This window comes from Muscardinus avellanarius (genome assembly GCF_963383645.1).
Source record: "Muscardinus avellanarius genome assembly, chromosome: 14".
In the NCBI taxonomy this organism is placed as follows: Eukaryota; Metazoa; Chordata; class Mammalia; order Rodentia; family Gliridae; genus Muscardinus; species Muscardinus avellanarius.
In genome coordinates this window covers 55,091,041-55,114,075 of record NC_137800.1, presented here as the reverse complement: position 1 = coordinate 55,114,075, position 23,035 = coordinate 55,091,041, and the positions used below count along the sequence as shown (strand labels likewise).

Sequence of the window (23,035 nt, the reverse complement as noted above, 5' to 3'; positions counted from 1 at the left end):
TTTTTCTCTTTCTCTCTTTCTTCTTTCTTTCTTTCTTTTCTTCCTTCCTTCTTTCTCTCTTCTTTCTTTCTTTCTTTCTTTCTTTCTTTCTTTCTTTCTTTCTTTCTTTCTTTCTTTCTTTCTTTTTTGTGGTACTGAGGTTTCTGGAAGCCTTTCTACCTCCCGGCTACACTCCCAGACCTATTTTTTTAATTATATACTTCTTATTTGGAAACAGTCTCTTAAGGCAGTGTGGCTGGCTTCAAACCTGCGCGATCCTGTCTCCACCTCCCAAGTGCAGGGATTACAAGCGTGTGCCACCACGTCAGGCTCCATACTGTTTTCTAAAGTGGTTGCACTAATTTGCAATCCCACCAACAATGGAATTTTATTCAGCCATTAAAAAACACACACACAAATTGCAGCATCTACAGGGAAATGGATGGAACTGAAGGACATTATGCTAAACGAGATTAGTCAGTTGCAAAAAGTAAGAAATCGGATGCTTTCTCTAATATGTGAAAGCTAAGGTGAAATGGGTCATAGGAGGAACTCCAGGTTAAAAAGTAGATCCTATAGGGGAGCAAATAAGGCAACCTAACTGTGGGGATGGGAGGGGGGGAAGAAGGAAACTCTTTAAAGCACATGATGTACTTATTCACATCATACTCAACCACTAAGCCAAGCATGGGAGGGAGGGATGGGGAGGGAGTGGGGTAGGGACTTGGTGGCGGCTGGCTGGGTGATGTGTACATTTATGTCTACACAAGTTTTTTTTTTACCCCATTATGATGTATAAATACAATGCACCAATTGAAAAAAAACTTTAAAAATGCAGACTCTTTGATTGACAAAAGACCTATTACAATCAGGTAACTTTACTCCAATAGGTAAAGCCCCAAAGAGTTTACAGGTATCCAAATTGATTAAATACTTGTTACCTGGAATGGTACATTCAAGTAGAGATGCCAGCTATAAGGGCTAACACCAGAATTCATTCCAAGGACATAACAAATCTATGCCAATATAGGTAAATAGGGTCCTGCCTTGTCAAATAACCTTTTAATATTGGATTTAGAGATGGATCAGCTTCTGTGACCCAAGGGAAAATGAAATGGAAAAGAGTAGCCATGAGAGCCCAGGAGAATATGGTTTTATGAAGTAAGGTGTTCTGCTTTCTGCACACAAAATGCAAAGCTCTTAGTAAACATTCAGACAATCTGTAGTTGAAAAACTGACAAAAATTTACATATTCACAAATTCATGGGTGGTCACAAGTGACATTAAACTTATGCTCACACAAATGAACACAAAGTGATTATAAAATAAATGGTAGTCGTGGTCATGCCAATTTTTTTGTGAAAAGCCACACAAAACATTAGCATCAAGATCATAAATGTATTAGCACATCAGAAGAATGATTCAGAAACAACTAATTATAAGAACCAAGTGAATGAACTAACACAAAGAATTAAGGGTAGAAGATTAAATATTCCAAATTAAAATTAATTAAGGATGCAGATAATAGCTACAGACATACACTTTTACCTATTAACACTTGGAAAGGGAGAAGATAACACATGGGAAATATCCCAAGATGCCAAACATAAAGAAAGGAAAGTAGATAAGTGGACAATTATAAAAGACCTGCATGCAATAATTACATGGTAGGAAATGTCAACTCTACATGCATTTAAAGGACAAATGGGCACCCCTGAACTATACAAATGGTTTCAAAGAGAAACCAAAGAATAACATGACATGAGGCAAAAAGAGCAACACAGGTCTGTAAAAAATGTAACATGTCACTAACAATTTTTAAATTGAGAATACTAACAGATACATGAATGTCAAACATATTTAACTGTACGATGGAAGATATCTTTTATTTTTATTGTATATGCCCACAAAAATTTGAATAATAATGGTAAATATTTACATGTTTGGGTTTAGCTTGAGCATCAGTCAAACCATCAGCTATTACAACCAGAGCATTGATGCTTTGGAATGCAGCCTATGGGCCCCCTAGGATAATGGAAAGTGACCAGGAAACCCATTTCGTACCACATGAATTTTAGTGCCTAAACAATAATTGGAATAGGCAACAGGATTTTCATTTACCTTAAAACCTTATAGCAGCAGGATACATAGATTTAATGTACTACTGAAAAGAGAATAACAATTATTATCAGCATTCCCAAATTTCCAACTGAAATGCTTTATGTATGTTTCAATCTAAATCAGAGAGAACTTAGAATTAAGGGAAGTCTACAGTCCTATTTAAATGCACTCATTAAAAATATAAAAAGAAGGGAACAAAAAAGACCTAACATGTTACCTTATAAGGTGCTTATCAATGCTAAGGGTAAAAATATCTCCCTATGTGAAACTGTGACACTGGGAGATGGAAATACATGTTGGCAATCAGGACAAAAGACAAAAGAAAATCAACACTCTCTGTCCATACAATTACATACATAAGTCAGCTAATCATATTTGCCATTCTGACATTTTTGGTCATCTTTACAAACACAGCAATAACAAAATATTGGCAAAAATCACACTGAATTTCACAGGAAGGCTAAATGCCTGCAATCCTGTGTACAATTACAACATTTGTGTCTGTGTACTAATGTCCAAGCTCAGACAAAATGCAATTGAGTTGTCAGTCTTAGAGCCTTTTATATACCCTCATAATCATCATTTTTCACATTATAATCATCTATGTCATCATAACTCTCACATCCTACTACTTATTTTCCCCACAAAGTCAATGCTATTGCCCAGACACTATTAGCATATCCGCAACCTATTACTAATGCAATCACTAACTCCACAGATACAAATACGGCCACTTGAAACATAGGTACACACCACTTTAGAAAAGTCACTCACTGGACCCTTGCATGATAGAAACATTAATTGAAATAAGATATTTGTGGACAGGCAAGACAGTTCCCAAAGTCTAACAAATATTGCCTGGGAGGTAACACATATAGTTCACACTTTTATGTGTGGTGGCAATGGACAGATTATGACTAACAGAAGATGAAGCATATAATTTCCTTAAATCCACTGGGCTGGCCATGCCACATGAAGTATTATTTCCAAATTATGATATATTACTTTCCAATTTACCATTGACAATTGTATCATGCTCAACACTTAAGACATACCAAATTAATAATACATTAAAGTCTTAAGGTAGAAAACATAATGAACACAGAAAACTATGAAAACAAGACAGATTATTACATAAACCCACTACTACTAGCACATGCAAGAAGACATAAAACCCACATTTCCATCCAGGCATGGTGGCATACACCTGTAATCCTAGTACTTGGGAGAGTGAGACAGAAGGATCGCAGATCCAAGCCATCCCCAGCAACTTAGCAAAACCCCAGTTCAAAAATAAAAATTGTCTGAGGTGTAGCTCAGTGATAGAATGTCCCTGGGTTCAATCCTAAATACTTACCAAACAAAAAAAAAGCAAACAAAAAACATTTTTAAAGATATTTAAGGATATTATTATTAAAGAAAGGAAAGACCTGTTGTGATAGGCAGACATACGACAAAAAGGCAACTTTGAAACAAAAGCCCAGGTTTACTCTTGATTCACAAATTATTCTCTTGACATCATTTTACCAGCAGAAGGATTCTGGAATAATATACAGTTTTAAGTAAAATGCCCAGTATATCACAGCCTGACATTGTAAGACATGAGGACCCCAATAGATGTAGCTTTAGACATATTTCAAAATCTTGCTATAGTAGGAGTGCTTCATCAGGATCCTATTACAGGGAACATTGGAATGACACTCACACATTAGAACAGCACCCCAGAAACCACAGTTGACAAAAGGCTGCACACTATCTGCACCAAAATTGTACAGACTCAATCTATATGAATCTTGATGCACTTCTAAATTAGAATAATATACAAATAAATGACAAATAGAATCTACATAGAATTTAAAAAGGATGATTTTTGTCATAGACAAATTAATGCTGCTGCAATGTTAAAGGAATATAATACACCTCCTAAACTACCACCAATTGACCAATACCACTTAAGAAAATCACTGCAATTGTTCATAGCACTTGGCATAATATCAATTTTAGCAAGCTCAGGGACAAAGGAAACAAAAATACAGGAAATAAATAAAATAAACTTATTTAATTTCCAACATAACGTGGATGGTTTTCAGCAATCAATGTCATACATAGTAAGAGTGCTATACACATTGATTCAGTAAATGTGTGCCCTATTGCAAAAACAGGATGACTGGCAAAAATATAAAGAACAATTCAATTGCAACCTTAACCATAAGGTGGGCATCATAAAAACTAAACAACAAATTCTTAGGAAGGCTTCAGGCAAATGTAATAGGATGCAACAGCTACTAGAATGTACATGGCAAGACATTAGCATACTAAGTGGATCTTTTACAATGACAATTTTGATCAACATCAATAGCATAAATTGACCCATCTAGGTCTTCTGGATGCTCATAACCAGGAGATTGCTCATTACACATAATTAATCTCTTAGTTGGAACATATTGGTAGCTTGTCCCACCCCAGCAATACCAAATACATACATGTTATGGTGTGATATGGAATGTCCTCCAAAGAGCTAATTGCATTAATGTTCAGAATTGATGTTATTGGCTCATGGGTGTTGTAATCTCACCCATGGAAAAATCTATTGTAATGGATTTAATGGGTGGTAGCCTAGACAGATGAGTGTGGTTGGAGAAGGTGGATCCCTGGGGGTGTGGTCTTAAGGACTGTGCTTGTTTTTGGATCCTCCTGCTTGCTCTCTTGCTTTTGGCTTCCAGGATGTGAAAGCAAAGCCATGCTCTCTTCCTCTCTCTCTGCTTCCCACCTCCATTCCTTTAGTTCCACAGGCCCAAGTGGACATGGACTAAGCCCTGAAATCTCAAAAAAACTGTGAACAAATAAATATCATTACTCTAAATTTGTGGTCAGTTGTTTTGGATTACATTAATGAGAATTCTTTTCAAGACAATGCACTTATAAATGTTTAGCTAGAGGAGACCCATTAAACACATCAGGATACTCTATTAACAAAAATGGTATATAAAAGGTGTATTATATAGTGTATTGTACATTTAAGTGTATATTTAAGTATATTATATATTTAAGGAGATTATCTTAGATTGTTATCCTATAAACATAGCACCTATATCTACATATGTCATGAATATAGGGAACACTTTATGGATATAATGTCATAAACAGTGAGGTGCAATATTACAATCATACCTCACAATCAAAGTCTCAGTTTGTTATAAACTCAGAAGGTATACATTTAACAAATGTAACCAGTGTTACAATGAATAGAAAATGAATCCTGTGGGTCAATATGATACATGCAGATAATGTTACTGAAACAAACCAGGAGGATCTCAAAACATCAGACTTCCTTTTATAAAAATAGATATGTGAAATACTCAAGGAAAAAATGACAAAAAATTCAGAAAGATAAAATATTTTATATAAAAATGTAGTACATATGAAAACAGTAAAATTATGGATGAATGTGATTTTTAACTCTACGAATAAGAAGAAGTACAGTGCTAACCCCTCAATAATCACCATCATGTGCACGCATATGCACGCGTGCGCGTGTGTGCGTGTGTGTGCGCGCGCACACACACACACACACTAGCAATCTAGTGCCAAACATTTAAATTAGTTCAACAATTTTTGGAAGGAAAAAGAGAGGAAAATCATACGGAAGGCATTATTTAAAAAGAAAATATAAAAATAAAACATGCAGAGATACACAGAGAAACACAGGTTGAATTTGAATTACCTAATGTTTATGATATTCCATTAAAATAGAATTATTTACATTAGAAGATACCAAGAAATAAAAGTAATAAAAACAAATAAACTAGAAATGTAAATATCAGCCCAATATCAGTGCTTACTATACCCTGAGTGGTTTACAAGTATTATTATGTAATTTTCCCCACAGGGCTTTAATGAGATTTTATGATCTTCATATTCATATTATATGAATGAAATCCAATTTGGAAAGTGAATTTTTCCAGTATTACTTAGTAGGAAGTAGAAGGCTAATTTTGAGCTTATATTTCTCAAAATGGAAAGCCACCATGACTTTTGCTTTTGCAGTAGGATGAATAAAAGTTTTGGCAAAACTCCTAGTTGTATATCGCATACCCATTCTCATTTCTTTATGAATAGCTCCTCTATTTGTTTGTTTAAGCTACTCATATTTAGATATTCTATTGGGAAGTACATTCAATTTCTAAATATTCTAAAGACCAATAAAACAGATTAACATAATGGAGAATGATTAAGCACCTCTGTCAAATAAAAATAAATATATCTTTAAATCAATAAAAGAATAAAAATCCAGCTACATGACATTTACAAGAGGCACACTTAAGAGGAAATAAGAAAGATTGATAGAGAATGAGCAAAGGCATCCCAATCAAGTATGTATAAAATGAAAGGAGGAGAGTCAGTGTTATATGCTAATATTGTATTCTTGTTCCAGAAAAAACAGTGTTACAGGTGATAAAAGGGGTGCTTTGTATTGGCAAAAGGCCTGTTTATAACAATAAAGAAAGTATAATAGGTGGTGTATGCATATATAAGAATATACATCATTTAAAGTCTGTTGAAATGCAAGACATACAATAAAATAAAAAATTATAAGTGAAAATTTTGACACACTCCTTTCAATCATTCAGTAAATAATTAAGAATATAGAAAATATATATTATATAGGTAGTATTGCTTATACTCAAGTAGATAATATATAGTATTTCTATTTTTCTATAAAAGTTTATTAAATAGTAGTAAAAATGATCACATACTAGGCAACAAAATATTTTCCTTAAGTCTCATCAAGTTGAAATCATAAAATCAAGTGTCATCCTTGGACTATAAATTTTTACTAAAGTAAGAATAGCCACCTTATCTCCAATCTAAGGCCCTCTTAATGAAAATTACATAATTCAACATTTCCCAAGATAAATTATGAATCAAATGAGAAATCAAAATTAAAATGTAAAACAACTTAATAGATGAGTAAGGCATTAATAAAAATAAGAGCATTGCTTGTCAAGTCTATGTCATATGGCAAAAGAATTACTCCAAGGAAACATTTTTATAACTCAAATATAACTCAAGAAGCCGGGGGAATTGGGCCAGCTGGAATGGCTGTCCCCAAGACAGAGACTGCTTGAGAATGGTGGGATCAGGCCCTGGGTGTGTGCAGAGCTGTCCTGGATCATCTGGTCCAAGTTGGGTGAGGTAGAGTCACACTATTCCTGAATACTAGGATCCCCAGACTGACAGGCATATTACAGCAAGCCCTTGGTGGAGCTGATGGAGAAAGAGAAGTATGCTTAGGGAGGGGCTCAGGAAGATAACTCAGCAAAGCTGCCCCAGTGATGAAATCCAGCTCTGTGTTTGAAGATCCAGTGATCAGAAGATTCACCAACGTGACAGTGAAAGGAGAAAACAGAAAGTACTGTCAGAATCGTCAAGACACAGACAACAGAAGCTGTGGCAAAGAGGCAGGCAAGGAGTACCTGCCAGTGAGTACCATGCCACTTCTGCTGAGGAGCACAACCCCCACCACCACCTCCACCTGATACCTGTGATGGGTCTGGCACCTATATTCAAGGGTGGACATTTCTAGGAGGTTCTTGTGTCCTTCTAGGGTCAGCTGCTTGTTTTCTGTCCTCAAAGTGGATGACTACAGAGTGTGTAGAGGAGTCTGAATGGATGCCGGCATGGTAAAAGCTGACCCTGAGCTGTTGAGGGCTCCCACCATCAGAGCCTTTGATCAAGTAAAAGCCTGGCCTGCAGGGGATGATCCAGCCCACCACACCCTACCTGCCATAGCTGGTGGCAGGAGGAGCTGTGAAACTCAGAGTCAGTCGTCAGCCCCAAGAATCAATGGAGCCACTGCCATTTTGAAAAGCACCTTGCCTTGAGAATGCTCTTTCTTAAAGGCAGGCTCCACATGGAGGACTGAGCAGCATGTGTATTGCTCATTAATTCTTTCTTCCTGTTTTTCTCTTCTATCTCCTTGAAAAAAGGAAGTATGTGTTTTGGGAATTTCTCCTAAAACACTCATGGCCCATTCCAAACTTCTCTTTTCAGCTTGTGGTGGACTTTGAGGTAATATGAAGGGAACCAGCTTTGGTAACAGGAAAGGGTCATTCGAAAATTACCATGCTACACTAGTGTGATAAAGTATCATTCATTAAAACTAGAGTGAGGAAGGGAATTAAAATAAATGAAAACAAAAAAAGACACTAAAATCAAATAAAAGATAATTACGTGTGTGTGTGTGTGTGTGTGTGTGTGTGTGTGTGTGTTCACATATGCATTCAGGCACATATGTATGTATGAATAAATATACTTTTTATAAGATTCGTGAAATGTATGCACCTCCTGGAAGGCTAAGTGAATCCAAAAGGCACATGAGAGGGAAAGTTGGGAATAAGGAATAGAGAGTGAAATATAATCTTCTAAGCATCAAGGAGCCATTCAAAGTTGCATAAATTCTATTTTTCCCCTTGGAAAATTTTTTTTGGCCTTGAAAATCAATAAAAACTTTCATTTAAAACTAAGGTAGCCATATTATTTATTACCCAAACATATAAACTTTTAAGAATGAAAGAGGTTATATTAATGGAGAACCAGCAAATCCTTAGTTTTATGATCTCCTGGTTATAACATATAATGTTCAGATTGATTTGGTAATTATTCCATAAGGCCTTTAACAAGTAGTAATCAAATGAATAATTGGAGGAAATTGTTCAAATCTCTAGATAGGCACAAGAAACTAAAAGGGAGTCAAATTTTCTGATACTAGTCTCTAAATATTATTTCACAAGTTTATTATGAAAGATATTTTTATAATAATAATTATTAAAAGAGTTGATTAATGTAATATAAATGTTAATATATTTAATTGAATAATTATCAAACAAAACATAAAATTTACAGAAAACCCATCCAGCCAGATGGATTTATTCAATTAATGCATGAATTATGGGTGTCACTTATTGCTGAATTAATTGAATTGTTCAATGAATTAAGAGGATTCAGAATCAGTATTAATTTTTAAATATTTATAGTTATTAACACTGAGAAAGTCTGCCTACAAAAGTATAAGTAATTTATAGCTATATGTACTTATTATATGTTATGCATATATATTTTTGTACTTATTAACTCATATAATGATCACAACACATTAATTAATTATAATATATTAGCTCATTTATTTATCAAAATCTATAGATAATATTAGCTCATTTATTCATTAAAATCTATAGATAATATCTTTCATCTTATAATTTTCATTTATCAACAGGAAGTAATGACTGTCTCTCTTTTGTAAAATGCACTGTAAAATGCTAATGGGAAGAGAACTAACATGAGGATCTGTAGGTAGATTGATTGTAGAAAATGTCATTCATGAAAGAGAATAGCCCTTACCCGCTGAGCCTCTGCCCTTGGAAAGTCAGCTCATCCTCTCCCTACTTCCCTTTCTTCAGAGACATACCTCTCTTTGAAGATACAGGACCTACCGTTTAACTTGAATTCAGATCTAATCTTACTTAAGCTGGTGCCACTAACCATTCAATTTACCACTCTGTACAAAGATATCTCACAAGGAGTAAAAATAATTATTATTTCAAAATTTATATTTCTGCAAATGTAATTGAAAGGAAGATATAAATTGTCTTAAGTAGACTGAGTACCTAAAGAAACAAATCTGAAATGTTATTGAGTGCTTTCATATTTGAAGGAAGAAACTCATAGCAGTGGTTGCTTCTTGTGTTTGAGATAAAGAAAAAAAATCTTACTCTGTTATCTTTGTACTTTTTGAATGTTGTACCATGTGTATAAAATACATGAACAGTGTAATTTCCACCAATGATCAGCATATAAAAATTAAGCAATTCACCAAAACTCAGTAAGAACATAGATTATTCCCTACCAATCTTCATTCATATAATAAAAATATCAAAACTAAAGTATATTATCATAATATATGAAAAATTACTGATGTTTGGTGATATATTAATATAGAATACAGAACAATGAAATTAAATGTAAAAAAGCACATGAAGGTACAACTCATCTCAACTAGGTAGACAAGGTTCGTTTTAACATAAATATTGAATGTAAAGTGCATAGGGACTGATTTTTTCCAGTATGTATATTTTTCTGTAGGAGTTGCATTTCACTTGCCAAACCAAAAAAAAAAAAAAAAAAGAAAAGAAAAAAAAAAGAAAAAGAAAAGAAAGAAAAATACATTAAAATAGGTTTTATTTTTACTGGTTCATTTTCTCAGCATCATTTTTCAAATATTCTTTCTCGTGTCTGAAAGACATGAGCTACAAGCTACACCATTTGTTCATTTAGCTACCCTGTATATTAAGGCTGACAATTGATGATGTTGCTTTTGCTAATGGTTTATTCATCTTCTGACAGTATTACACACTCACAGAAAAGATTATGCATCTACAGAAAGGATTTAGGGCAGAATACAAAGACATAAAATCACACACAGATTACCTGAAAAAATAGAAGCTAGAAGAGACGCAAAAATAGATTAGAGCCATAAAATTGAAAAGAATAATTAATAATATTATGTCCCAAACAAGCCATAATTTTTATTCTAAATTTCCCATCCAAGCTGGGTGTGGTGGTGCACTTTGAATCCAAGCATTCTGGAGGCTGAGACCGGAAGATTGTGGTGCACGGACAGCCTCAGCTACTTAGTGAGACCCTCTGCAACATAGTGAGACCCTGTTTCAAAATAAAGAATAAAAAATAGGGCAGGGAGTGTAGATAGGAGGTCAAATGTACCTGGGTTCCATCCCCAGACCCGCAAATAAAATAAAATAAAGTAGAATAAAATAAATTTCCTATCCACACAGCAACAGAGAAACATTGTCAGTTACACAATTAACAACAGCACCACCCAAACAACACACAAAGTCACACAGAACAGGATAATTGCTTAGGAATTGGGCCATATTTGGAGTTAGATTCAGAGAAAAATATTTTCTCCCCCAAAAACCATATTTTGTGGTCTACTATAACTTGAAGCCCATAGATAATACAGAATTTATCAATGCCTCATTCTGTTCTAATCTAGAAGGTCTCTGGTCATTCTGCTTTGAAGAGAATATTTTTGTTTGTTTGTTTCCTTTGTATGTTGGATGTTTCCTCCTCCTCCTCCTCCTCCTCCTCCTCCTCCTCCTCCTCCTCCTCCTCCTCCTCCTCCTCCTCCTCTTTCTCCTCCTACTGGTCCTCTCTTTTTTTCCTCTCCTCCCTCCCCTTCCTTCTCCTCCCCTTCCTCCTCCTCTCTTTTCCCTCATTTTCTTTGTTTTCCTCCCTCTCCCTTCTTCCTACTCCTCCTTCCTTTCTCCTCTTCCTCCTCTATCCCTTCATCCTTCTCCCTTCCTCTTTCCCTTTCTTCTCCTCCCCTTCATCTCTTCTTCCTTCTCTTTTCTTTCCTCCTCCTCCTTCCCCTCTCCCCTTCTTCCCTTCATTCTCCTCCTCTTCCTCCACCTCCCCTTCCTTCTTCTCCACTCCCCTTTCTCCTTTTTCTCCTCTTTCTTTTTCCTCTTCCTCCTCTCTTCTTCCTCCTCCACTTTTTTCCCTTTATCTCTCCCTCTTCCTTTTTCAGTTACTTCATCCAATGAGTGTTTGGCCATTCATACTCTCAAAGTATTAAGGACATTAGTCTGTAGATTTGTTTTTACTTGTTATTTTTGTGGTTTTTTTTTTTATCAGACACTGCACCTTCTTCGAAAAAGAAAATTGAATTCTTTCATTTATTTTGTATGACCTGGAATTATTTAATTAGTATTTGAAGTATCCATTCCTTAAAGATTTAGTAGACTAGAACTTGAAACCATCAAAATTTTCCACAAAATGGTGAGGAAGAGAAGGTAGAGAGGATGATTACAGGTCTTTGATGCTTTTTTTTTTTCAAATATTTAAGTTTCTTTCTTATATGAATTGTTTTGGTAATTTATATTGTCATTAGGGATCATTGAATTTTTAAATTTAATTGAATATATTTTCCAGTTTCCTTTTGTCTGAATTTATTTTCTCATTTTAATGCTTTATTTAAATATTCTTTCTCCTTGTTTAGACTAGCTACTAATTCCCCTTTTAATTGTTTTATTCAAGTAATTAGCTGTTTTATAATTCACTAATTTTTTTACTATGTTTTAATTTGTTCTGCTTAAATTTAATATTTTTTAATTTTTAGCTTGATGCTTTATTTACTTGTTTAATTATTTTGTATTATAGCTTTTAAGTGTTTTTGCATTTAATTTAGAACAACTTTTATCTTATACTACATGGACAAGGGATGTATGAGACGGTCATTATCCTTTCTCTGAATATTCTGCAGTTTCTCAGGAGCCATTTAAGAGAGAAATTTAAATATTTTTAGCTGTTGGGTTTTTTATTTTGTTTTTTTCTGGGTATATTGATTTTATTATTTATTACATAGTGTTCAGTGAATGCTCTCTGCTTTTTACTTTTTAAGTTTTTAAATTGCAATTTTATGTATACAAGAAGATGTTTACAAATAAACCATAAATATTTGTAAGTTTAATATTTGTTTTAGAGTATGGGGTATTTAAACCATATACCTGTTATTAATTAAGGTAATTTAATCTGTTTTGCCTATAATAATTATTATTGCCTATTTAATATGGTCCAGTATGAAATAGGTGAACTAAAATCTAATAGTACAAATATGCCTCTTATATTATTATTTAATTTTTTAATTTTTAATTTAAGAATTATTTAGAAGTTATATCCTCAGTGTGGTGGCATTTATAATATCATATCTTGGTATGGTTTATTATATCTATTATGACAAAGATTACATGTTGAGTTTTGTGCCCCTAAAAAAGGTAGATAGAAGTCCTAACCTCTAGTACCTCAGAATGTAACCTTTTTTGGAATTGGGACTTTTGCAGATATATTCAATTTAAACTCAGTTATAAGGTCATAGGATCCAATTTGACTGGTGACCTCATATGAGGGGGAAATTTGGGCACAGATACACATGGGGATAGCACCAGAAGAGCATAAAGGCAAAGTCAAGGTGATGTGTTTTCAAGCCATGCTTTGAAGATTTTCAGCAACCACCCAGAAGCTGGAAGACAGGCCTGGAATTTTCTTATAGCCTCACAAAGCCACCAACCTGGCCAATGCCTTTGTCTCTAAAAGATGGAAAAAGAAAAGGCACATTCCTAGATGATTTAAACTTCCCTAGAGCTTTTATAAAGGCAATTTTATTAATATACTTCTAAGCAGACTTTAGCAATTGATTATACCTGGATTATAAACATAAACTAGAAAAACACCAAGTTTTTGCTAATATATATATTTTGCTAATATATATACATATATATGTATGTATGTATTAGGCAGAGGATGATCCCCAGCTCACATGAACCTCCTTCTACCATATTCCTGTTTGATGGCAGCCGACCATGTATGGCAGGTACTAGCTTTTGTTTTTTCAGGTCAATCTCTACTGCTGTAATGATGACCAGTGTAGCATTATTTATAAGGCAGCTATCTCCAGACAGTGAGAAAAACACATTTTTTGACATAGGTTCTTCTTTCAAGGACTAATAGTTCACTGGAAGAGACAGGCATGTACACAGATAATTTTAATAATGATATTCACTTGGATTCTATGGAAGCTGGGGAAGGGGCTCTTAGCCTACTATGAAGGTCAGGTAAGATACCCTGAGGACTTGAAACCTGAAATGAGTTTTAATATATTTAAGTTACTGAGATTATAACAAGATGCAAAGCAGTAAACACTATACATGGGAAAAAAATGTTAGTTTGCGTAATGAAGAAAAAAGAACGAGGTCTATTGGAATAAAAGGAAGGGAAAGTAGCTGTACATTCAGGCCAGATTAGTTTGCTAATATCAATTTTTTAACATCTCTGTGCCAGACACCAATGCACATTTAAAATAATGAAATAAATGCATACATCCTTTGTGTGCCTCTTGCAGACAGGCTATAGAATAAATAAGTAATCTAGTGCACAGTAATTATATATACAATCAAAGCAGAAGGACAGATTGAGAGTGGTAGGCACAGAGAGGTGGAATGTTGGGAGGTAGATAAGAGCACCAGGAAACATAAGATGCACACTTGTGTGATAAAATTACATATACTAAACTAATCACATTCATGCAAAAGTCATTTAGCAAGGCAATGACAAAAATGTACTCACTAACACTTGTCCCACGATGGTTTGTGCCGAAAGCATCATTTCTATATGATCACGAAATACGCCATAAAAATAAAGCCTTCTTAAAGGGTTTGGGTCAATGTTACCTGATGAGAAGAGTTCCTGAAAACAAGAGAGAGGGATTGGCAGAATGAGCTGCACGCCGGAGACAGTGATCTGCTTTACTGATGCTGATAATGCTTCTCTCCTGGTATCAGCCAGAAGCCACTCCAGTTTTACCGGGGAATGTGGAAGGTGTGCATCTCATAACTCATAGAATGCATGTTACTGGGTTTGCATTTATCTGCACAGCCTTCTTCATTCTGAATTCTCAACAAGACTCCAAAGGCACAAGAAACTAAAAGGCAAATCAATACATGGAATTGCATGAAACTGAAGAGCTTCTGTTAGCAAAGGAAACTGTCAATAACCTTTACCGAGAGCTAACAGAACGAGAGAAGATTTTTGCCAACTACTCCTCCAATAGAGGACTAATATCTCGAATATACAGAGAACTCAAGAAACTCAGCACTAAGAAAACAAACAACCCAAACAAAAAATGAACAAGTGAACTAAATAGACACTTCATGAAAGAAGAAATTCTAATGCCAATAAATGCATGAAAAAATAATGCTCAACATCATTAGCAATCAGAGAGATGCATATATCTTAATGGGGTACAAGATAGTTAGAGGCATACATGCACACCTCACTCATTTATCCCTTCTCCAATTCCCACCCCATTCCCTCTCTCTCCCTTCTTCTTATGTTTGGCTTACTGATTGACCAATATGTTTGTGAATGTACTTCATGTACATTAGAGAATTTCTTAATGAAGGGGATGGGAGGGAGGAGGTTACTTTTTTAGTGTAAAATCTTTTAAGTTCTTTGTATATTCTAGATATTAGTCCTCTATTAGAAGTGTAACTGACAAAGATCTTCCATTCCATAGGTTTCCTTTTTAGACTCTTATGGTTTCCTATAATGTGCAGAAACTTTTTAGTTTAATGCCATCCCACTTATTAACTCTTGTTTTAATTGAGTTTTATGATTCCGTGTGTGTGTGTGTGTGTGTGTGTGTGTGTGTGTGTGTGTTACAGGGGATTGAACCTAGGGACGTTACACCTCTGACCTACACTCCTAGCCCTATTTTATTTTTTATTTTGAAATCACATCTCACTAGCTTTCTAAGGGTCTTGCTAAGTTGGTGAGGTTGACATCGAACCTGCAATCCTCCTGTCTCAGCCTTCCAAGTATTGGGATTATAGACATACACTACACACCCAGATGATTACTTAATTTTTACACTTGTGTTTTCTGGATGGTAGGAAGGGAAGTATTATTAAATGAATGACTCTGACAGAGTTTGCATGCCAATCAAGGATTTGTCCTTTAATACATGGGCATTCCTGGATTTTGCCTGAGAATAGAATTGTAAAACATATTTAATGTGAAATTAATATGGAGTCTTCATTTCCATTTTACTTTAAAATTGGAGGCACTTTCTGTGAGAGAAATTGACACTAAGATATAATCAAATCATACTATGGATGTAGTAAATCTTTTAGAATGCACAGTTATGGAGAAATTCTAACTCTCCAAATAATATTAAAAATGGCTTTTCATGATAATGAGATTTGTGACATTTTTGCAATTGGCTGACTTTTCCAAAGGCTTAGAGAAAATCAGAGCACTTTTAATTTGATTAAGTATAAACAGATTCTTGAAAAGTCACTCAACTTTTATCAAATTGTCTCCTTAAGATGTGAAACTGAACAGTACAGTATTTAGGTTGCTCAGACCCCATCTCTTAACATTTTGTAACATTTGCTTAATATTTAAAATTAAAAGTATGCCTGGACTGAAGTAGAGATAAATTACATTTAAAATTAGAAACAAAAATATAGCAAATTTGAATTGATAAATGTTCTTTTATTTTTTTATAAAACTATAAAATAAATATAATGGAGAAGATGAAGCAGAAGAGTATGATTATATATATATATATATATATATATATATATATATATATGATCTATGTATATTAACCAAAAGAAATAGATATCTGTATGCTGATTCATGAGAGCCATTTACACATAAGTCAGTGTCTTAAGACTCCCCAATTTTATGACCCTCTTTATAATCTTTAATAAATAAATGGTATAAAGTGGACTTGTTTAGCAGCAAAATTTATAAACTTTAAAATTGAACATTTTTTATAGAAATGCAAGTTGTACAATATGAATAACCTTAATAATTTACCAAGTTCTTATGAATTATGCTATTTTATGTCACCCTTTCATATTAAGAGGAATAAAATTTTCCATGTTGGTTACAATGCACAGGTAAAGTATCTTCTATTATAAAAATTGCTATAATCTATCCAAGAAACAAAGATTGGGAGACCAAAATGAAAAGAAACTACACGGGGCTTAATAAAAAAAAAAAAAATCTCTGCCTTTGAACTCTGATAATAGGAAAGTCATTGTGTGGCATTTGTGAGCTCTGTTTCAGACTCTGAATAAGGTACCATTTGTTCTTGTCAACTTTACCAGATGTTATTCTACAACATCAACCCTTGCAAAGCTGGTTTGAGTGTAAAAGGTGTCTGCATTTGTGGCTGATGTAGGTGTGTTATGTTCACCTGTGAGTATGTACACACTATGCGTGAATAGTTTACTACAATGAGGATGACATCAATATCTTGTTCCTTTTCACCTCCCTTGTTGTACTTAGAACAATGTTTTAATATTAAAACATTTTTTCAGAACAGTGACTTCAGCTTCCAGAGCTGATGTTCATCATCATATATAGGAGCTGTTGCTTCTCTCAGTGATGAGGAGGCTGGGTTTATACCCACAAGCTCTGGAATGGCAGCCTGAGGCACCAGAACAGAGCTGGCTCTGTTAGCTTAAAAAATCCAGAGGCCTAAATTGCTCGCTAAACACAAACACATGCCAAGCCTATCTCTGATCTTCTTACAGAGGGATCCCAAATGAGAAAACTGACCAAGATAATTCCCGTTCCCTTGATGTCTTTTCCTTTTCTCATGATGCTCCAGAATAATCTGAAAATGAACAAGATGACAAGTCCACTGAAGAAGGTCACAACAGAGGAGAGAATAAATGCTGCTTGAACCTCACTCGTGCAGGACGTTTTCCCCAATTCTTCTTCCATTTTGCTCTGGTAGTTAGCTTGTAGCAGTAGGAGACGGAACTGTTGGGCTAGTCTATGATGTCATGATGGCATGGTAACAGTTCCGGGAAGTAGAGCTCTTCGCATTACTGTGTCCTAGCACTGGGTGTTGTAACTAATGAGGAATTTCAAAAGCAAGGAGCGCTAACTGCCCACCCTGTTGCTGGCCCAAGGTTGCAAATTAATCAGTGGCTGGAGACAGCAAGGGCCTCCCAGCAATAGTGGTCACAAGATGAGAATTCTGAGCTTTCCCTGTGACCTTGAGGAGACAACATTCATGGGGGCTAGGGCCTATTTGACTTGTTCAGTCAACAACCTCAAAACAGTTTTGGTAAAATGGCATCCAGCCCATCTGCTTATGAATGAGTTGGTTATGGAGAACATATATAAATTGTAGATATGAGAGATATATTAGTCTAAATATCTAATGTGCAACACGGGAGCTAGTTAGTAAAATTATAGCATAATCAGAGTTTTTGCTAGAAGATTTAGGTTCTGGGTACTCTGGACACACATGCACATGTGCCCCCACACACAAAACTATGCAAGAAGATGGTTGTGTTAACTTGTTTGGCTGTGGTAACCATTTCATTATGCATGAATATATCAAAACACTGTGTTGTAATAAATTATAAACATCATGTTTAAAATTTACATATATATATATATATATATATATATATATATATATATATATATACTTTTTTTGGTACTGCATTTGGAACCCAGGGGCATTCTACCTCCAAGCTACACCCAAGCCCTATTTTTAACTCTTTATTTTGAAATAGAGTCTCACTGATTTGCAAAGGGCCTCACTAAGTAGCTGAGGGTGGCTGTGAAGTGCGATCCTCCTGTCTCAGCCTCCCAAATACTGGGATTACAAACATGCACCACCATGCCCGGCTGTTCATATAATTTTAAAACACAAAAATACTTTGAAATTAAAAAAATTATTAAATAAGACAAGGCTTTTAGAGAGCACAGACATTATAGAGAGCAGTTCATCTCTTCTTTTGGGGACACTTCATCCTTTTTTTCATTTAAAAATATTTTATTAATGCATTGTAGTCATATATCTTAATGGAGTAAAAGGCGGTAGAGATATACATGCACACATTATTCATTTAGCTTTTCCCAAATTCCCACCCACCCTTTTCCTTTCCCCCTCCCTTCTCATGTTTGGCTTAGTGATTGACTTTGATTTTTTTTTTTTTTTTTTTTTTTTGTGGTACTGGGATTGAACCCAGGGGCCTTCTACCCTTCTACCTCCGGGCTACACTCCCAGACCTATTTTATATTTTATTTGGAAACAGGGTCTCTTAAGCCAGCTAAGGCTGGCTTTGAACCTGTGCGATCCTCCTGTCTTAGCCTCCCAAATATGGGGATTACAAGCGTGTGCCACCACAACCGGCTTAGTGGTTGATATGTTTGTTAATGCACATCATGTACATATGGACATTTCCCTCTTCCTACTCCTCCCATCTTCCTCAGTTAGGCCTCCTTATTTGCTCATCTATGGTTTCTTCTTCTTTGTCTAGAGTTCCTCCTATGACCCTTTTTCTCCCTAGCTTCCGCATATTAGGGTGATTATCTGATTCTTACTTTTTGTGACTGACTAATCTCACTTAGCATATGTTCTCCAGTTCCATCCATTTTCTTTTTTTTTTTTTTTTGACTTAGTTTTTCAGAATTTGATTGGTGCAATGTCATTGCACCAATAAATATACATTATAGTGAGATATTTAGGACTCTTCCTTTATATCTTTTTTACTTTCATTTTATTTTTTAATAATCTCAGAAAAAAATTATGTTGTTTTCAGGTAAATATATGGACCTGCAGAGCATGCTGTTAAATGAGATTATCTAGTCACAAAAACTGAAGGATCATATGCTTCCTTGTATATGTGGAAGCTAGGGAGTAATCAAGATGCAAGATGGACTTTAGATAAAGGAGGAGACCCCAGTGGATCGATGAAGGAGTCTAGGAGAAGGTGAGGGAGGATTAATAAAGAAAGCATTTCCTGTTGACATTATGTGCATATGTGAAATTATCAATGCCAATATCAATATCATGTATGAGAAAGGGGAGAAACTGAGGAGGAATCCAGGGGAAGCCCACCAAGTGCTGTAGGCATGTATGTCCCTATTGCTCTGAAGTATATTATGATGTGAGACTACAGTGTCCCAATAGAAGTATATTAAAGTAGAATTGTATTGGTGCAATGTCAATATAGTGAGATGGATGGGACCTTCCTCTTTCTTGCTTTTCTTTCTGCTCTTGAGCAAACCAATTGGTTCAACAAAAATAAAGTTGAAAAGGAGAGAGATTTCTTTTATCTTTCTCTGAGTTTTTTAAAGATGTGAGGAATGTTGTACATGATAGTTGCACTAGTGGATGGTAAAATGTCAAAGTTTTAGGTGGGCCTAAAGGAAAATGGATGAAACTACAGAATAGTGTGCTAAGTGAGATTAGCCAGTCATAGAAAATGAAGTGTCCTGTTTTCACTCATACGTGAAAGTTACAGAGAAATTGTGAAAGAGAATTTCAGATAAATAAGGGAACATACTAGTAAAATAGTGGAAGGGGATTTGGAGAGGAAGATGGGGAGGTAAAAGGGAAGATTTGGTGATGGAAGCAGTTCAAATAAGTCTGGTGTTTGGCATATTCTTATAATCTCAGTACTTAGAAGGCTGAGATAGGAGGATCAAGGGTTCAAGGACAGTGTTAACAACTTAGTGAAGCCCTCTGAAAGCAAGTGAGACTCTGTTTCAAAATAAAAAATATAAGCCAGATGTGGTGGCACATGCTTATAATCCTACCATTTGGGAAGCTGAGATAGGAAGATCGCAGTCTCTACTATGGGAGTACAGGGTACCCCTTCCACACACAAGGAGACCCCTCCCATTTTCTGTATGTTGTACTACACATTTTTAGTAATTCCCACTGTCTCACACCTAACCTAAAACAAGACAATTCTCTCCCAAGTTTTAGGCTTCTTCGCACTCCACCCCATATATATATATATATATATATATATATTGGTGGTACTGGGGTTCCTGGAAGCCCTTCTACCTCCGGGCTACACTCCCAGACCTATTTTATATTTTTTAATTTGGAAACAGGGTCTCTTAAGCCAGCGTAGCTGGCTTTGAACCTACGCGATCCTCCTGTCTCAGCTTCCCAAGCGCGGGGATTACAAGTGTGCGCCACCACGCCTAGCTACACCCCACAACACCCTATAGTATAAATTGCTTTGCCATCCAGATTTGGCTTATCCCTTCTCCTATAACATAAGCCACCAAGTCTGGGACACTTCTTGCCCCTCCACCACTGCCCACCACACTCCATCAAGCCCAATACCCTCTTAGCCCATCAACCTTACAAGGCCTCAAACCCATTATCACTTGTCTTCTGCAGACCAAAATCCTAACTAACCTATCCCCCCTGACATCCCCATTAAGTGATCACAAAGACTGATGGATGATACTGACTGATTCAGGGCCCCAGATAATCAATCAAGCTGCTATGCCTGCACATCTTGTTGTCTTCAGCCCTTATGCCTTTTGTTCTCATAATCCCTCCCTCATCCCATTTCTCACTCATTGTTATCAAAAATGCTTTTTTCACTGTTCCCCTTCACCTAGCTTGCCAATATCTTTTTACTTTCACCTAGATAGAGTTTGACTTTCACAGCTCTTCCCAACTCACCTAGATAGTTCTACCCCAACGTTTTATGGACAGGCCTCATTTTTTAGACAGGACTTAACCTCAAACCAACTACCCTAGACCTGACTCCTAGTACCCAGCTGCAATATGTAGATGACTTACTTCTCTTCAGCCTTTCTTTAGACCTCTCCCTACATCACACAATTCTTCTCTTAAATTTCCTGGCAGTAAAGGATACAAAATACCCTCCTCAGGGTTTTCCATTGAAAACTCTTTTCTCATTTCTGTGGGAGTCTTTCTTACAAGGTGATTTCTTCAGTTACTCCTGGGATTAAATTTCTACCTAGCTATATAAGTAGATCTTTACTCAGTTTACAAGACCTCCCCACCAAAAGTGAGAGGAGGTTTCACCCCATCTATAATGCCATCAGACCCATTATTCTGGCAAGCTTTTTATTAGGAATCATACGAAGATTCACTACTCTTAAGACCTGGGTTAAAAGTAATATGGTGTTTCACCTATCATGCTCTGAAGACCCATTTCTGTACAGGTAGCCTCACCTTACCTGAATATGCTCCCCCCTCATCTCCTACCAATCCCTCAAAATGACTTTTAGTTGGGCCTAGGCTTTTTCTCTAACTCATTTTGAAGGTCTCAATCTAACAGGTCATATATCACCCAAGACCCTCATAACCAGACCCATCCCAACTCAAACTTGCCTAAAATACCTAGGTACCTTTCTGCCTCAGCTGCTTTCTCCCAATAACAGAATCACTTTAGGCAAACTTTTCACCTACTTGTGTGTCTGGATCCTCACACTCTCATTGCCCAAGAGTCATATGAACATACCTCTCCTTTCTATGATTGGAGACACTAAAATCTGGCCTCATGGTTTATCCAGCGGTATGACTAAATACCTTCTGCAACATCTCTCCCCATGCCAAGTCAGGACCAAATATATGTCACCTTCCAGAGTCCCCTTTTGGGTCCCCCTTTTGCACATGGCACCAAAAGCTTAAGGGTAAGAACAGCCCAACTCCAGAAGGAATTAAATGGTACTTTAAGACACTGGCCAAATCTCCTGAACTGGGCACCATAGATCACTCCCATTATGACCACACTTCTTGTTTCTCATCTTCATAATCTTTGCCCCTTGCATTTTAAATGTACTCTCTCATTTCATCTCTTGAAGGCCAGTGTCATTAGGCTGTGGGCAATGGAGGGGAGGAGAATGGCTCTTATGAAGGGATGCCGAGGTTGACTGGCTTTCTAGATGATTTCTCAGTGGCCTAAGGACCACTCAGTGGCCTAACTTTAATATGAAAACTAAGAAATGAAGATGATGCTACTAAAGTGTTTTTGTTTGCTTGTTTGTTTGTTTTGGGTACTGGGTATTGAACCCAAGGACATTCTATCTCCAAGGTACACCCAAGTCTTATTTTAATTTTTATTTGGAAACAGTATCTCACTAAGTTGTTGAGGCTAGCCTTGAACCTATGATTTTCCTATCTCAGCCTCCAAAATACTGGAATCATAGGTGTTTGCCACTATGCCTGGCTTATTTTGCATTTTTTTAGTTCACATAAAGTTTTTCAACTTATCAGTGATTAGAAAAATTGCTCCAATTTGTAAATATCTCTGTCATTTATTTCTGGACTCTAAAATATTCTAGAAAAAATGTATTTCATAATGAGATTGAGTAAATGGCTAATTTTATATTTTTCTGTCTTCAAGAAACATGCCATATCTGAGAATGAAACATAAAAACATTTTAAGTGCACACAGCAGCACTCATTAGTGTGTGTGTGCAATACTTCTGAAAATATAAATTTGGTTGTCATGTTACCTTTCAAAGGCCTAAATATATCCATTTC

At 35.7% G+C, this 23,035-nt stretch overlaps 1 protein-coding gene across 1 annotated transcript in view; it reads right to left on the bottom strand.

The window, feature by feature from the left end:
• The window catches only part of KCNU1 (potassium calcium-activated channel subfamily U member 1), a gene marked incomplete at both ends in the record, with an annotated part of 158,989 nt that extends 141,514 nt beyond the window's left edge, over positions 1 to 17,475 (bottom strand). The window contains 2 exons of the mRNA XM_080710254.1: positions 14,302 to 14,421; positions 17,308 to 17,475. Of these exons, the coding sequence (XP_080566380.1) occupies positions 14,302 to 14,421; positions 17,308 to 17,475 (288 nt within the window). The remainder of the gene's footprint in view (positions 1 to 14,301; positions 14,422 to 17,307) is intronic.
• Between the last annotated feature and the right edge of the window lie 5,560 nt (positions 17,476 to 23,035).